At 40.9% G+C, this 18,569-nt stretch overlaps 1 protein-coding gene across 4 annotated transcripts in view; it reads left to right on the top strand.

Annotated features, from left to right (window-relative positions):
- The first annotated feature begins 15,953 nt into the window (after positions 1-15,953).
- The window catches only part of glra1 (glycine receptor, alpha 1), a 33,699-nt gene continuing 31,083 nt past the window's right edge, over positions 15,954-18,569 (top strand). For 3 of the 4 annotated variants that reach the window (XM_062476273.1, XM_062476271.1, XM_062476270.1), the window contains exon 1: positions 15,954-16,851. In XM_062476273.1, the coding sequence (XP_062332257.1) occupies positions 16,772-16,851 (80 nt within the window). In that variant the 5' untranslated portion in view covers positions 15,954-16,771. The remainder of the gene's footprint in view (positions 16,852-18,569) is intronic. The other variant, XM_062476272.1, reaches the window with a different exon arrangement.

Below are 18,569 nucleotides of genomic sequence, written 5' to 3'. Positions count from 1 at the left end.
AACCGGGATAACATTTTCCAGTACATAACTTTGATTACCCCACAATGCAGTCTCCTACCAAATCATCATGCCACATACTAATTAAAAATCACAGACCCCATATCGCAGTAGAACACACCATACCTTTTGTTAATCCAACAGTCACAAGAATGTGCATGCCCCCCCCCCCCCCCGCAACCCCATCACCCCCTTCTCACAGCCACTTTAAAACCCCAGCAGATCTCTAAGATGATGCGACAGACATCCAGAATGTGGAACTTCCCCAGATCACTCTGCTTCTGGCGGGATACTTTGTGTAGCTGCTATCATCTCTACATCCCCAGGACTAGCCTTGAGGCCCTTGTTCCTAAAGCTGGGAGCCACTGTCGTTGCTTTATGACCCTGGCTGACATGATGGGAGTTTGGAGTTGGCCCCGTGGTCAGTGAAGTCAAATGTACGTTTGGGTGCCACAGGTGTCAATGTGTCACTCATCAATATTGCTCCCAACCGACAATCTTGGGAAGTCTCACTGTGCACAACTGACCCTATCTTAGGTAAAGCACATATCTTAACCAGCTACAGCACCAAACAGCTGCAATGATCGATCCCCAAAACACAAAAACAGTTTCCAATAGCCACAGAGAATTTACTTACATAAGTTCACAGAAATTGCACTCAAATCAAGACTATATAATATTACAGTGCGCTGTTCTATCCTCTTGCAAGATAAGAAGAACTTAAATTGAGATTGACGTTTGAAGACATTTATACACATACTTACAGGAATTCATTGTGACAAACTCTTTCCTTACTTCCGTTCTTAATATCAATGTCTTCCTCTGTTTCCAGTCTACCACTCCCTATCTTTCCTCACTACTAAACCAGCAGAAGTTTGGATCGCTCCACCTACAATGCTGTGGTGAGTCTGTGATATCATAATGAAGCTGCTCCTTCATTCCTCAACCCCATTCTGTCACCACCCCACCCCTCCCTGCCACCATCCCAGTGGAATATACATCAACTCCCTACTATAAAAAGTGTGTGCAGCCAGCATGGCTGAGCTATTGGCAGAGCTATAATACAGACAGAGATTTATGTCTAGTACCAGAGGTTTTCTGCAAAGCCATGGTATAGATAAAGCTGGAGTTCTGAAGGTTAGCGGCCACTGATATGGCATTGACCTTTTATAGGACGACATTGCAAACCTCACGGCCATCATCCCCATTTTCCGTCAAATAAGTGCACTCCTTTTGTCCCCTTACTACTCTGTGCCTCTTTCTCTCACACATGTCTCATTCCTTTAGCTAGTCTCCACGCAGGAGTAGAATAACAATGCCTCTCCGTTCACGAAGACCAGCCATCTGTTTACTGCCGTTGCATGGTAATGCTCTGTATTATATCCCTTTTTCAAACCATAATAACCATCGCACCTTCTCCTCCCTCACCCTCTGCCATTACTGCTCCAGGAGCCCCAACCCTCCACACTAAGCAGGCGATGCTTCTTAACGACCGGAATCAAGTCTACCCATCTCAAGTGAACGGACCTTACAATATCGGGCATGCATCTTTATGAAAAAAATGACTTTAGTATGTATTACATATTTGTGTGCACGATGGGTCACGAATGATAATACAGTCAGCCTTCTCTGAGCAGACATTAGGTGGCAATATGCTTGCCAGTCAAAATCGTTTGTGCATAATGGTCTCATCAAACAATGGTCATTTCCCTTCGGGAGAACCCACTGTGTTTTTATGAGGCTGTGGAGGAGTACACCACATGGTGACACAGTAGGTAAGCTGAAAGGAGGGTTACAGATGTTTTGGTGGAGTCCGGTGCCATAGAGGGCGCTCCATTTCTAACGATGTACTCACGTTGCCTTAGCAACACAGCCTGAGAATATAGAAAGGGGGGGAAAGCACCCTGAGAAAAAGAGCGGGACGTTGTAGCCTCTTTCCCCCATCCAGCTTAGGTGTATACTTTCTGAGGAGGACGTTGTAGCCTCTTTCCCCCATCCAGCTTAGGTGTATACTTTCTGAGGAGGACGTTGTAGCCTCTTTCCCCCATCCAGCTTAGGTGTATACTTTCTGAGGAGGACGTTGCATCTCAGCGGCCATTGTTCAACAGAGAAACATGTGGGCCAAACGGCAAATAAAAAGCAGCACATAGACTTTCCCTCAATCCTTAATGTCTCCAAACAAGGTCGTTTTGGGAGGTGATTGGAACTAGATTCTGAGACCAAGGTTAAGACTTGTTTGTGAACCACTGTTCATCATGTCGAACAAAATTAATGTGGACACAACTGATAAAACCTAGTAATGTGAACCTCTTCTGAATGTGTGTATAACTTCTTAGCACAATTGCTCCTTCAGAAATCAGTCCTGATTCATGCATAACAGGTACATTTTGTAATTTGCCATGCAAGAAAATATTTTAATTTGAAAAACAACCAGTATGATGTTACTATACTTTTCATATGACAGTCATAGTACCGTACATGATTGGGGACTGAACACATCACACTGTCACGCCCCACAACCTCCCACCTTTAAAAACAAACCCAAGCCCCTGCAAAAAAATGTAGACCTGCCATGGAGTCAACACGACTCATCTTCGGTGTGTTAGAGCTGGACCATGACACTGGAGAGAATGTTTTTCGCATTGAGTCATGGGGGAGTTCCTCTCCCCCACCTCCTGCCCTTGCCCTATGAAACAGTGGTCTGCCACCCAGCCCCATTCACACGACTAGGGGCTACAACTGTGCCATCTTATTTATAGTCACAGTCCAATCCACAGCTCCTGCCATGGCAAATCTGCATGATTCAAGCCAGCGGCTGTGGATTCAGCTGGATTCTTCCGATGGAATTAGTTGTGACATTTCATTTTGAATCCCTTCAAGAATGTCTTTTTCTTTGTCCCTAAACCAAGTTGTCTATATATCTACATTTAACGCTTAGCTATGTCTTCTGTAGACAACATTGTGCAAACACTAATTATGAGCCGAACGTAGGATATGGCATTTCAGTGATGTTTCATTGTGACACTTGCCCATTAGTTCTTCAAGACGGTGACAAAGCTTTCGGATCTTATAATCTGACAGTTGACAGTAACAAAAACCAACAAGAAGTGACTCATTGGTTAGTTCATTATATTCTTAGTCATTTTTCAATATCGTTTTGTGTTTTTCTTTTTCGTTAGAGCAAAGGCATTGTGGAAAACCCCCTGTGACAGGTTTGGTGACAGAGAGTGACCGAAGTAAAGGCCTAGCATATTTTGTTTCTAGTTCCTTGTGTTCCCACTGTGTAGGGATGTGGGCTGGATTCTGATTCCAGTTCTTGATACCTCAGTTCTGATTCCAATTAGATTTGTTTACAGAATCATTTCAGACTATGAAATTAAATTAGGTTGATGCCAAATCATGTTTACATTTGCAGTACATTCAAAAGTTAAGTGAACTTCAAATGCTGAATGTCAAAAAGATTTTCATGAAAGAAAACAAAATTATAAAAATTCAAGGAAAGAATAAAGAGAGAGGGGAGGGTCACAACCTTTCAAAGCTGTGTTCAGTCCTGACTCTGCAGAGGGCATGTTAAATGCATGTGATGCAGTGCTTCTTGGGAACATCAACTGCCACATCCCACAGGAAGTTAAGAAGACCTGCAACAGATGTGCTTGCATCCCCCTGAGGCCCAAAGTTTGGAAACCTTTTTTAAACTGTTTTTGTCTAAACCTTTTTTTTTTTTAAGATGTTTTCAACCTTTCTAAATTTGATCTCAAACTTCAAAATTCCAGCCCGCGACCTGCTCCATGAGCCAAACTAGCAGAGTAGCATTGACAATTAAGGCTGTACAGGCACTTGCTAGGTTTGCCACTGATTAATGGAACAATTTATCTCTCCGACTGTGAAATTAAAGGTTGTTGTTTGAGCTCAGTGTTTGTGGCCTTACACAGGCCTGACTTACTATAGTTAAAACATTCCAATTGAACAAAATGCATTATCTCACTACTGTTACATTTAGTCACTTAGCAGACGCTCTTATCCAGAGCGACTTACAGTAAGTACAGGGACATTCCCCCGTGGCAAGTAGGGTGAAGTGCCTTGCCCAAGGACACAACGTCAGTTGGCATGACCAGGTATCAAACTGGCAACCTTCGGATTACTAGCCCGATTCCCTCACCGCTTAGCCACCTGACTCCACCTACTGTTGAGCTGTAGGGAATGAAAACCTTACAGCAGTGGTTCCCAAACGAGGTGTCACGACCAACACCGAGCCGAGAAAAACGACCGATCGAGCAATCTAAGCCTTGATGCAACACGTGCCAGTGCGTGCATGTCTGGTGCATGGTCTCAAGCAGGTCTGCTGCATGTTTCCAATCACAGCCAAGTTATGTGGGAAGTTGGGAGTCAGGTGGCTGAGCAGTGAGGGAGTCGGGCTTGTAATCAGAAGGTCGCTGGTTCGATTCCCGGCCGTGTCAAACGATGTTGTGTCCTTGGGCAAGGCACTTCACCCTACTTGCCTCGGGGGAATGTCCCTGTACTTACTGTAAGTCGCTCTGGATAAGAGCGTCTGCTAAATGTAAATGTAAAGTTATGGTAGATGGCTGTTATGGCAAAGGCACATGATTCAAGGACATTGCACAACAAATCCTGTTTGTGTTGATGTGCTTTAATAAACCAAAAGGTTTATAGGAGCATCTGTGTTGGCAACCAAATATTTGTGGGTTTTGTCACTATATTTATCGCACTGAAGTAGAGAGAGGGAGAGTCTTGAGGGGGAAAGTAGAGCACAGTGAAAAAAGATAAATCATTCTCGAACTCTGAGTTAGTGTTTTGTTGTGCCTTTCCTTCTCAGTTCTCAGATAGATAGAGTAATAAAATAAAACAATTATGAAATTTCTGGTAAAGAACGAAAAAGAAAAAAAACTCCTTCATCCATAGCCTTCCAACAGATGTGTATTTGTCTTTGGAATTGAAGGACAAAGCCAACAGTAGAATCTCAACAGTCTTTTGAAGCTCTGTAACCCATTATAGGTTTTGATTAGCACTGAGACGTTGCTGCTGACTTTGGACAAATTGTGTAGGCCTGAGGTAATTGCTTACTCATTCATTACTCAAGGCTTTGCTTTCTCCTCTCTGTTTGTCTCTCCACTTAATATGGTCTTCTACAGTATTGATACTTAACAAATTAATCTTCAATAACCCTTTTTTGGTGCTGAGAGGGATGATCCTGACCTTATTAGTTTACCCAATACACAGCCTGTCAATGCAGTGAAGGATATTGTACACCCACGTTGCTAGTTGCCTTTAGATGTATGCCCTGAGAGTAGATGTACAGTCAAAGCAGAGGACATTGTAAGCTTGAATGGGTGAGCACCAAACTAAATGAGAAAATTAGTGATATCACAGCAGAATATTTCTCTTTTCCTGCCTCTGCCTATTTCTTACTCTCTCTTGAACACACACACACACACACACACACACACACACACACACACACACACACACACACACACACACACACACACACACACACACACACACACACACACACACAATAACACCCCACTCTAAATCCATGTAGTTTCATACTGGGCCTCAATGATCTGCACCACAGCCATGGCTCTAATGAAAAATCACTTTTCTACTTTCGCCTGCCCTTCTCGATTACAATGAATGGTCTGCAGCCTGAGATATGGGTAACACCAGCCTGTGGTTGGTTTATAGGCAGGAGAGCAACCATCCAATCAAAGCTTGTGGAACGGCTGCATTCCCGATCCAGTAATGAAGCCATTAAAAATGCCTGGCTGAAGCCAGATGCTTTGTCATTGAGGAGAGAGGGAAGATAGAGAGCAGGGACAAGAGAGATTGAGGGTTGGGGGAGGGTCAGGGGGTGGAGAAGTGGGGTAGTGGGGTAAAGAGAGAAGAGGGAATTCGAATGAGGAATGGCAGAAGGGAGGAAGGACACAAAGGAAAGGAAAGACAGGGAAGCTAGAGAGCAGGGACAGTTTGGAAATATGATTCTGAATGTTCACAATCATCACATGATTGTAATAATTACGTTTCATTACATGTTAAGATTGAGGTATGGCAGTATTGCCCTTTATGAATGTGGAGGAGGCATGGTCGTCCCTGTTTCATGTGTCTACTGGCTCCCTCGTCCAATCTGTTCTAACGGGTCTTAAGGATCAGTGTGGGGAGTTGTGACAGTCTGGAGAGATGGAACACAGGCCGGTGTGATTATGTTATCTTCTGGCCTCCAGGTGCTGGATGGATGTGACCAGTGTGTTGAGAACTCCAACTATCAGAATTCAGAGCTTGTATTGTTTTTTTTCTGGTTTAAAGGTTTCAGCCACCGCCAGTGCTGATCTGTATTATATACAGGAATATGTCCTTCAGCCAGGAGAACATTTGGGCATCATGAACACATCATGAAGTCCTTGGATATCATGTGGCCCCAAACCACTAGATCTGCGCCCCCCTATTCCTCCACAACACAGAGTAATCGTTTCTGGGAATAAAACTCCTGTTCTATGACTAGAACTGAGCCATATACTCTATCTTTGTGCCTTGCATGACGCTTTGTAACCCTGCATGAGTCTCGCTGGACTTTTAGTGAGACGGAGCAGAGGGCTTCTGCCCTATATAAAGGGGCACTGTACACCCTTCGGCTGAGCTGGTGCAGAAATGTAAAGATCTGTAGGACATGTACAGCTGGGTGGTATTGTTAAACCTCTGAAATGATTGGTGGCTATGCTCAAGTGGAGTTACATTTTTTGTAATTATTATACATCTTGTATCAAAAATGTTGTATATCTAACCCTAACCCCAACCCATACAGTTTATATAGTTATGGTGTATGGTACTAGTATCATGGGGTGGCTATAGGGTATTGTTGAAACATGCTGTATGCATTCTTATGTTACAATATACTGTGGCAGTATACTGTAGCAGCCATTGATTTTTAGGGCATTGCCGTAAATAGGATTTCTTTCTTATTTAATAATAAAACAACTGTGAGCAGTAAATGTTACTTAAATTCCTGGCATTCCTTAGTACATATTTGCTTTTTTAATGTACACCAAGAAATTACATGTCAGAGGTTTTGACAGGATGATTAATTTGCTGTGCTGTTATAGTAATGTAACGTGGCATAGCAATCCTCCTCATGACAAGATGATCAATCACATGAGCTGCCATTTTGGCAGCAACATCTAAAAGGCAAATTGTTCCTAAACATGTGAAATATTGATACGAAATCCCAGCTGAGGGTCATCTTCATCATAAACAAACATTGTACACAAACAACAAATCATACATATACTTAAAAGCAATATGTTCTGCAAATGTTCACGTTTGATAGACAGAGAGGGAGAGACATGCTGATTGCTTAAGATCATGGACTGGGAAGAGAATAGAAGTTTGGTGGAAAATACAACTACTTTCATTTGTGGAACCTCAACTCACCTTATCTCACCCTAAAAATCTTAAGTCCAGTGACCTGCTTAGACGATCAAACCACAGTTCTTGAAATGTCTTAGATTTTCTTGCTAAAATGTATTAATGAATCACTCAAAAATGACAACAACTTTAACACAGTAGAGAGCTAGATTATACTACATACTTCAACCAAAATACTTTTGTGCCTGTGTAGTTTTTTCCTGTGTACTATTTTACTCATGAACAAATCCAATGGTTTTCTCATAATCAGCAAAACACTCACCAGATCCAATCAGAAAGGTTACACGGCATGCTGGGGTCTTAACAAGAAGAGCAGGACTAAGCTCTACTTTATCGCCAGTAAATTACATATTGATTTCATAGCTTTAATGGGGGAATGGGAAATTACTTGGCTGCTGGATTGACATTGGGGTTGTCTCTGCAGAAACTCAATTTTGCAATGTGCCATCTAGAATGGTTTGGAACTGTTACCATAATTTACTATTGAAAAGACAACAATGTTTTCATCTCAGTTCAGAGGCCATGCTGTTTACCCTGCAATGGATTTTTAAAGAATTCTTACAGACAAGAAGTCAGTTTGAGCCCCCATGTTGTCAAACTGGCCATGGCTCTTTATTATCATTCAGGAAACCAAATCAAAAGTGGAGAGGGGTTCGATGGTTTGGTCTGTTCAGGCCCATAGATTGTGTGTCTGACAAATCAGAGAGCAGATGTTTCAAAACACCTGTACACTAGCATACCGTTATTATGTCATGTGGCATAAAAATGACGAGTATGTCACCCACCACACTCATCAAAAAACAGTATAACAAGGACACAGTGTCAGAGGCAAAGTTATACACAGCTTCACAGCTTATTGTTATTGAAACACCTTGCTAAAATGCTCTCACTGTGTCACTTTGGTACCCAAAGATGTGCTAATATGATTACGAGCCACCTATGGTGTGAATGGTCTGGTCGTCAGCCAAAAGAGCCATATAAACTGTACGTTCTGTCTGTGCATTGCTTAGGCCAATGAATCATATATTTGAATTATGCAAAACATTATTTGTAAACCAGACCAAATCATCACTTCAAGGTTATCGAGCAGACCCCATAAGCTGAACAGTCTGTGAATGCATCGTCTAAGTGATTTACCACTCCTCCTCTCAGCATGTGTTCACCGTTATGCACACTGCATCCATGATACATTAATTTACGCTGCTATGCTTTTACATTTTGATAGCTATGTATCTGATCAATAATGCATTTTTACAGATAGCTCCCCCTCCCCTTATCATAAATGTCATAAAACCCATTATCTTACAAATCAGTTCACATGGACTGTTGCTTGAAAACTAGAGAAAAAAAAGACTGATCAAAGTCTACATAGCCTTAAAATCAACTTCATAAAATGTGTTGAGATGTATAACATACTTTTGGATCAGACAATAGGACAGGATTAATTTGAGCTAAAAGTATGCTTAAAAGTTTTCAAAATCTGTTTTTGTTTGTGAGTCCAGTTTTTCAGTTTTTTTTCTTTCCTCCCAAATGAGTTTTAAATCCCGATTCTACTCCTGTGGGTGTCACCATTGGTCCATAGATACTCACAGAGGGGTGTGGCTTAACAATGCCACGCCTCCTAGAAGGGTGGAGGTGTCCGATAGTCCCAATAAAACCCATGTAATTAGTTTAATTTTGGCATCATCTTCTGTATAGTAGTGATAGGTTCAATCAAAAAAAACTTTTCAACAGCCTAATGTGTCACTATTAGGCCTAACAGGGAGTCAGGTGGCTGAGCGGTTAGGGAATCGGGCTAGTAATCAGAAGGTTGCTGGTTCGATTCCCGGCCGTGAAAAATGACCTTGGGCAAGGCACTTCACCCTACTTGCCTCAGGGGGAATGTCCCTGTACTTACTGTAAGTCGCTTTGGATAAGAGCGTCTGCTAAATGACTAAATATCTAACACATTTGAATGAATAGACAAAATAAAAATTGTTGGATACTTACTTGACCATTAATTTGTTTTACAAAAATGACAACAAATCTATGCTTTTCCGAAAATTGTTTGTTGTGTTTCTGTCAATAATTAATTCTCGATTCATCTTTCATTGAAGTTAGCAGGATAGTTAACTAAGTACTTTGCTAACCTAACCTACTTCAAATCTGTACCTACCTTTGAATTGAATGGTTTAACTAATTAGCCGTTAGGGTTACATTTGCAATATAGCTAGTGTAAAGGGATCAATTGTTGGTTAGCTAGCTCTCAGTCCATACATTTTTGAGAAATGTCAATACAAAATATAAAAACGCAACACTACTTTAGCCACATCACATGGGGGCGTGGCCAAAGTAAGCCACACCCCTACATTTGTATTATTCTAGATATTATCAGGATGTTTACATGACCAGTCCATTGTTTGTCAACGGACGTTGCATTGCGGCTAGTTCGTATGTGCCCCCAAACAACACACAAGCAGTGCAGAATTTATAATGAGCGAGGCGGTGTAGTTTGCAGGGAGAGAATCTATCAGCCTCAAGCTGCTATTGATGGGAGTGTCAGAGCCAGCAAGGCCCCATCACACTGAGCAGCAGAGGAATTCACAACAAAGCACTCACTCTAATTAGCAAAGAGCCTCTCGTCCCCCACGCGGAGACATCACCCTGATCAAACTGGGCATGAGGGAGGCAAAAAAATGTGAAGCCCTGTGTGTCGTAGGTAGACAGGGTTAAGAGTGCAGTGAACTAAGGTGTGTTTTATTGGGTGTTGCATAGTATGGTGTGGTATGCTATTTTTGTTCAGAGAGACCCACACTAAACACAGAAAGAATCATGAAAGAAGTTATTAATCATGAGAAAATGCACATTTGTATGTGATATGTGACTCACTGATTGCTTGATGACTCATCAAGTGCTGTATGAATTTGTGAGGAGAAATGTGCAGGACACAGCTTTTGCTGCTCTCTTCCTCTTTCTGCTTGCTACATCTGTTCAAATTGCCCTGTGGGAATCCAGCTGGGCTTTGGCCTCCATAGAACAATATAATAATATACTAGCAGGCTACAGTATATGGCCAAAAATATATACATTGTATACAATGCAATAATACGCCCATAATATAGTTGAGCAAGATCTCAAAACGGTCAACAATATGCCGTATTGCATTGGCATGAATTCCCATTATCTTGGAAGGCATCACTGACATCACAGCCGGTTCTAAAGCGTTGTTGTGAGGTTGGTAATTTGCCACTGCCATATTCGTGAAATAGAGACATAGCCAGTCACCATTATAGGAACAGACCATGGTAGGGAGCATCACTCTTTATGCATTTATCTTTATGGTGGCAACCAGCTAGCCAGCAGACTGAGACATGTCGGTTAACTTCTGAGGCCAAAAGGTCCCAGGGCCATATCTTCTGTGTTTGGCCAGATCTGGATAAAACCTTTTCTGCATAATAGTCAATGATTTGTAATGTATTCTGTGTACTTTTATATCAGCACAATTTCTTTTGAACCTTGCTAATTTGTTTCCGGCATGCAATAAGCTATATTTGCTGTATTCGCTTGTGTGCAGTCAAAAAAAAGTCTTCTGGTCTGCAAAAGAAAGTTTGACTGACTGATGACTGTGGTAAGCTATTCTTCACCATCCCTTTGCTGTGTCCTGGCCTTTACACTGCACCTCGTTTAACCCTTCCTCACTGAAATGAATCAGCGCGGTCTGCTTCCAAGCGGAGGCTAGATAATACATACAGTAGGTGTGTAATGGAAGTTAATGATTCACCATCAGGCTTCTGCCCGTCAGACCTCAGGTTACTCCTGGCAGCAGGCTCTCTCTAGGGCTATCGAGATCAGTTTGATAGCATTTAGCAGGACAAGCACATGTCAGCTGCAGCTGACCCTGCCAATTACGACCCTGCCATGCTAGATAATGACAGGATCGCTATTCACTGTTCCAGCGTGTCCTTTTATCCTTGCTTGGTTAGACTTATCAATCTTTGTGGTGTCATGCTTAATATGGCTGCAGGGTGGGAAGAGGTTTGTGGGAATCTATGCGTACTGTACAGCACAGTGAGACAGTACTGTGAGACAGACCTTTTCGGTTGTGTTTTTCATCCAATCAATTTACAAGCAGTGTGGAGCATTCCTGGAGATAATGAAAATAATTGCAAACAGCAAAGAATGAGAAATACATGTCTGCAAAAAAAATTGGGATCTGGTTGTGTCAAATAATTCACCAGCTTGCCCAGTGTTAGTTCATGTGGACCTCCAAGTCATCGTTACATAATGAGAGATTTGACCATGAGTGGCTGCATCTCATTTGAATGGAGGGTGAAATTCAGCACAGTTCAACGGACAGGTTCACTGTTTCTAAGAGTTATATACAGAGGCCATGTCATTGCAAATCTTATTACTTAGGTCAGCAGGATTGCATGTCTAACTGATTCCAGCAGTCAAGAGTCTAAATGCATCGCTCACAAGATGAGCTGTGGCATTCAACACGACGGAGATCAATTTCTGTGATCTACCTCCACTGCTTATGGAAATTGTAATGCGTAGAGCACTCGACAGAGGTGCTGCACACATATCAAAATTGCCATGCTTGTTGTTGTGTACAGTGATAAGCAACCAAAATGCTAATGTAACATGTATTGCTGCTGCTCAAAATGTTTGAAATATACCACTGCAACATTAAAGAGGCCTGGCATGAAATTCTGTAATATCTGTGGACCATTCCAGTTTTTCCTTTATTGTGTTGCTGTGTGTATTGCACATTACATTGTATTTGTATTGTATTGTTTAAATATTTATAAAGAAGTAGTTTCATCTCCATCCCCAGCAGCATACTGTCTACACTGGTTTATCTCACGTGTACATTCTGTGCAAGGTATCTCTAAAGCTCTGAGGAAGTAGACACTTTTCAAATGAAATACATAAAAATAACAACATTTATAATTAATAAAACAACTCCGAAGTCTGATCATATGAAAACTATTATACTGTATGTTTTAAAGCCAAATCCAAAACAACCAAAGTATTTTTACAGATCAGTCTCTAACATCCAGTTTTGTGGGATACATATACCTGTACATCTCTACTATAATCCTTTAACTTTTTTACCACACTAACACGGGGAATGTAATTGTATCTTCCTCTGACCAGTAATACAAGCTGACTACCCTTATGCATAATGCATGGCCAGTCTCTGTGCTGTAGTTCAAATTAGAGGTCATCTTCTGGCTGAAGACAAGGTATTATCCTTCACTAAGGGAATAGATTCTTGTGGGCTCCCGTACAGTTGCTGGCTCTAACATCATAAAACTTTCATTGTGTTTGTAATTAAATTCATATGGTTCAATTAACTCAAACTTGTTTGTTTGGTTTTGGCAATAATCACTTTCCCCAACCCAAACATTTGTGATTGTGCACACAAAACATAGTTTGAGGGCAAAGACCAGCATTAATACACACATAAACGGCCTCTCTCTTTCTCTCACACACCCACATGCACACACAGAAAATGCACAAGATATTGTATCGATTTATGTACGGTAGCCCCACTGATTAGATACATATAAGAGTTACATATATGTCCAAGGTAGGTATGTGGACACCTGCTCAGTATATATGCTCAGTATATATGCACAGCTGCTTGTAGAATCTCTCATTCCAATCATGGGCTACATGATCATCATATCATGAGCAATAAAATAAAGTTGGTCCCCATTTTGCACTATTACCGCCTTCATTCTTGCAGGACTTGCTTCTATTCAGCCACAAGAGCATTTGTGAGGTCAGGCACTAATGTTAGTCGATTAGTACTGGCTCGCAGATGGCGTTAGAATTCTTCCCAAAGGTGCTGGATGGGGTCAGAGGTCATGGTGCTATGCAGGGCAGGCCAGTCGAGTTCCTCCAAACTCCAAACTCAATAAACCATTTATGTATGAACCTCATTTTGTGCACAGGAGCATTATCATTCAGAAACAGGAAGGGGCCTTTCTCAAACTGTTGCCACCATGTTTGAAGCACAGGATTGTCCATACCTTTATGTTTTAAGATTTCCTTCCTGGCCCAAACCACGTGAGACCACAAATTGTTTTTCAAGAAAACAATACAGTTGTAATTTTGCATTTGGGCATGTCATGTTTTTACAGGCATCTGTCAATGGCAACATAACTATATGTTGTTAACTGTGTCTGAAGATAGATTGTAAGTGTGTCTTTTATGATAAAACTGAAAAATTATATTGTCCCATTTGTGAAAAACACAGTGCAATTAATTGTTTAAATTATTTTTCATCCTATTGTAACCCAGCAGGCATTGTTCACTACAAATGGCTCAAGTAGGCTCACAGTGTTATATTTTCACAAAATGTGCCAGAGAGTAGCTCATAGTTCTCCTTGATGCATGATTGACATTCTCACATTGTAAATGCCCTCGTCTGAAACCAACCTTAACCTTGAGTTATGGCACTGCTGCCTCTAGCAATCACATTAAAAGCAACATTTCTACATTTTCACACAAGGGACCACATTTAGTAATCTCCTTAATTTAGCAAGCCTGATGAATGGTACTGCTGGTCCCTACCTCAGTCCTGATACGCTTGCGCCAGAAGCAAGGTACCTTTGCACATTTTACTTGGTATATGGTTGCTGAAATCAGGCTTTAAGATGGTTGGTGTTGGTGTTCATTTGTACAGTTAGTGACGTTTTACTACATTTGGGACATTTGCATGTTGCACTGTATTCTGTAGATTACAGACCATTACTTAACAACTAGTCCTTGGTTATCTGCAAAGCATATTGCTTTGTCTAAAGTAATTTTGTCGCTGTAGTCTACAATACTGTCCACGCATCAATGTAAGCCATCTAATGGCATGGCCTATATTAAACACTAAACATTTATTGCATTATTTACCAAGTTACTATCAGTGAAAACTGAGTAATGGGATATCCTGCTAATAGTATTTGTGGTCAGAGTAGTATTATTGAATGTGTATGGCATAATGTATAATATTAAATGTGCTTGGCTGTGCTTGGGATACTGTGTTATTGTGTTTGGGTTACTCTGTAATTTCCCTTATTGATTCCATGGGGAAGTTTTACTGTTACAGCAGCAGATGCAACATCATCCAAACAAGTCAGTAAAGATACAAATGCCAAAATATACTGAACTATATTGAACTAAATAAACAATATAAATCTACAGTACAGTATACAGTACAGCAAATTGACCTTAGCGTGCCTAGTAAGTGCAAACATGCCTAAGGAGAGCAACACTGTAGTGTGAGTCAAGTATGTTGTAGTGACACTCTAGAAGCATCCTCCTAGCTGGCTCGGGTCCATAGTTTCCAGACAGTCAGGAAATTCATTTAACATCTGATAGCGGCTGATAGCATAGAGCTCCGGAATGGCTCTGTTGAGCACCTTGATATGATCAGTCTGTTACGGAAGGTGTTCCTCTGCCTGACCAGGACGTCATGTAGAAGATGAGAGATATTGTCCACGGTGAAAAGAATGTTGCGTTGAACATCCTTCTGTCCGCCGCTTCTCCCACCTGTCCAAACTGACACAGAGGACAGAGCTAACCCCCGGGTCAGCTTCTCCAACCTGTTTGCATCTTCTGCTTTCAAACTGCATCCACAGCACAATACCACTTAGAAGATGGGACTGGCAACAACAGACAGACACTGTACAACATCTGCCACCTTCTGAGCATCCTGAGAAGTAAAGTTGTCTGTCCCTTCTTGTATAGGGCTTCTGTGTTTTCTGGCTTATTCCAGCCTGTTGTCCAGGTGTCCCAAGTCTTACTGTATGCAGGCCTACTTGACCGCTGGCCACTCTGACACACAGCACTGTAGCGTCACATGGTCTGCTCATCAGGCAATCTGTGATCCATCACCTCCCTCATGCAATGTCCAGAGCGAACAAACGGACAACATTGACATTCTGTTCATTTCCACAGCTTTTATCTCAACCTCCTTGTCTCGTTCTGTGTGATCTTTGATAGCCTTCGAAACAGAAGTTGAAATTGCTTGGCGTTGCAAACTAAATACAATTCGCACAGCGCCTACTAGAAATATTTGGAAAGCTTCCCTTTGGATGTTGCTTCTCAAGCAACTCTTATCGAGAATGAAAAAATAATAATAACACTTCAAATAACGTTTGGGTTTATATCAAAACAAACGTGGCGGATGGAGTATTTTATATTAGTGCACTCATGCACGTGCCCAAAAAGATTTACACAAAAAGGTAAAACAATTGAATGACATGTAGCAAAGTCATATCTGCTGCAATAAACCTATCTATACATTTTATTTTAGGAAGTTGCAGACAGATACAACAGGAAAAAAGAAACAATGAATCATTAACAGATAGTCCTACTATATTCTCATCACATTCACGCGGGACACTCAAAGTGACACCACCTTGCTCCAATCCAAAGAGGAGTCATAATACTCGTTGGGCCAAAATGCAGACCAATGACATCGGCATGTGGGCGTGTGTTCTAAGGTGAGCTGCGTTTTTGAGTTTGGCAAATGACTGCAGCAAGAGATGCAGTGAGAACCGACTGTAGATGAATGCACTTGACTTCAACGGAACAGCTACACTTCCAAATTTCAAGAATTTTGCCATTATCACGGATAATTTAACTTAGATACATCCAAACGGGAGTTGTGCTTCCTGAACTTGCCCAGACAATGGAACTAGCACTATGCAGCAGTAACAACTCACCCCTGGGAGTTAACTACACAGCGAAGATCACCTGCAGAACCACAACAGTCGGCTCCGCCGCGGTACCTTCAACTACGTGTGGCTTGACAGCAACACCTTTTGGGTTTTTGGGATGCATATAAGAGAAAGCGTGAAGAAAAAAACACTTACGTATGTATGTATTTTGTGCAACAACTGTGGAATTACGCTGTTTTAGGGATATACTCGTAATTAAAATTTCCTGAGACATGGACTTTGAGACTCAGCCCACATGTTAAAATATCTGTTGAAGGAGCGTGTTAATATTCCCAGTGACTGAAAACATGAAATCTGTACGGAACGCATAGCATAGACACTGGAATTATACATCGAGCTGGCTAACGATATCCTCTAGACTACATTATCCTCGGCGTAATTCTGCAGCTGCTTTCGTCGCTATCCGTGGCACTAAAAAGTACTCAAAATTTTGGTGTTGTGAAGCAGTAAAGACAGACGAAGGAAAACGATTTCATGGCCGGTGCGGTTATGAGATTCTTGTGGTTTACTTGGGACTCTTAACTGAAAAAGCTACCGAAAATTGCACAATTGGAGCTCTAAAAACATTAAAGGATTGGGAATTCTATTATTGGAGCTAATTGCTGTAGATGACCCAAATGAAACCGTCAAAAATGTACCGAATAAATGCCATGGGGATCTATTTGTGGGAAACAATAGTATTTTTCAGGTAAGCATTATTCTAATGGATTTAACAGTGTAATAGTTTGATTTTGTATTGATTTCCCTGTGTAGCCCATGTATGAACACAGTCTTGCCTCTTAACTGATTTGCTCCAGCTATAGTCTACAAAGACAGCCATAACCAGATTCGGTTTTGTCACACGCATATCAAATAATTTCATTTTATGCTCATTCCTCCACATAGCCTACTATAGATTTTTGTAAACCGAACTGAATGCAGGTGCGCTAAAGAGCTTAGAGCGAACACTAGTGGTCATTATCTGTTAAATACCTCCGCTGGTGAGACATTTGTCAACAGGCATGCCAAATGAAAGTGAATAAACATTCTCTTCCTTTCTCACACAGTCACATATAACACGTATATAAACAAAGGTAGATGCTTAAGAGCTGTTCCCAAAAATGTATCTACATGAACACTTGGATATCTCTCAGAACCTACAGTATTATTTAGATGTGTGATTCCAGTAGCATGTTGATTCCCCCCAATACATTGAATGATGTAATTCCTGTTCTAGTTGAATTAAGGTTATGTGACTAATGCATTTAGATTGTAAATGCTGACTATTATATATTATTATAAATCTTTGGCATGTTTATGCCTGGTTTTTGATTCATTCTAAAATGTTTCTCAGGTTTTCCTTTCCAAGAATATATTGTCTGTCATTATGTATCACATTCTGTAGAGGCCTGTAGTCTGTATGTGTTTATGATGGTACATCATATCTATTTGAGTTTTACGTTTTGTTCTTTTGTCTGTTGAATTTCAAGTGCTGCGGATTGTTTTTGCATTCTGAGCACCCTGTTTAGTTAATGAACTAGAATCAGGATATTGCCATCTCAGCTCCCTGTGCTGAACTCTGCTGTTCCTCTTAATTGATATCTCTTTCCCTGTCTCAAACCAGACCCCACACCTCATTTCAAATGCTGGACTTATTACCAAACATTGATTACTGGGAAAATATGGTACAATGCCTGGGCAAGTGGATGAATACACATTATTCACAGTTGGTGAATAATGTTTTATGTTTACTGTTCATAGTGTTTTAGCATTTTTGTAGTTAAATATAGTTTGTGAAGAACTGTGAAGCTACTGTAATCTAGGATTATTGGATCACATTCAAAAGCCTAAAACAAGCTTCTTAGTCAACCTTTTTAAGATTTTAAGATACAACTGATCAGGTGAATATGGACTCTTTAAAGTAAGTGGCAAGATGGCCCTATTCACATCAGAAAAGGCATAATAGGGAGGAATGCATGAATACCAATGTGACGTACTGGGAAGCTGTGTATAGCATAGCAGAGAAGATCACATACATCATACAGCAAACATGTTTGTCCAATCCACTAGCAGGAGTCATAAACTGAATTATTTGTGTGCAGAAATATTGTCATCGAAGTTGCCTGGGGAGGGAGTATTCACAGATTTATACTATTGTGAAAGTGAATACATCTCCTCTCACGATTGTGCAGCAAGTAAAGGCATGTTGTCTGTGTTTCAGAGTAGGCTTTCCACAGTTAGCTATCTTTTTTTGTTTACTGTGGCCATCTTGGTACATATTACATTTTATAGAAGTATACAACTGAAATTGGATTAATCAGTGTGTATGGAATGGTTTACATTACATATTTATCTTTGCATGCATGGCAATTATCAAGATATTGTTGCCTTTGATTTCATAGCTGCTCTAAATTCAATGCATATAGG

Source organism: Osmerus eperlanus, chromosome 13, assembly GCF_963692335.1.
Source record: "Osmerus eperlanus chromosome 13, fOsmEpe2.1, whole genome shotgun sequence".
Taxonomy (NCBI): Eukaryota; Metazoa; Chordata; class Actinopteri; order Osmeriformes; family Osmeridae; genus Osmerus; species Osmerus eperlanus.
Note: the sequence above shows the minus strand (reverse complement) of the source record. Positions and strands in the feature narration are given on the sequence as shown.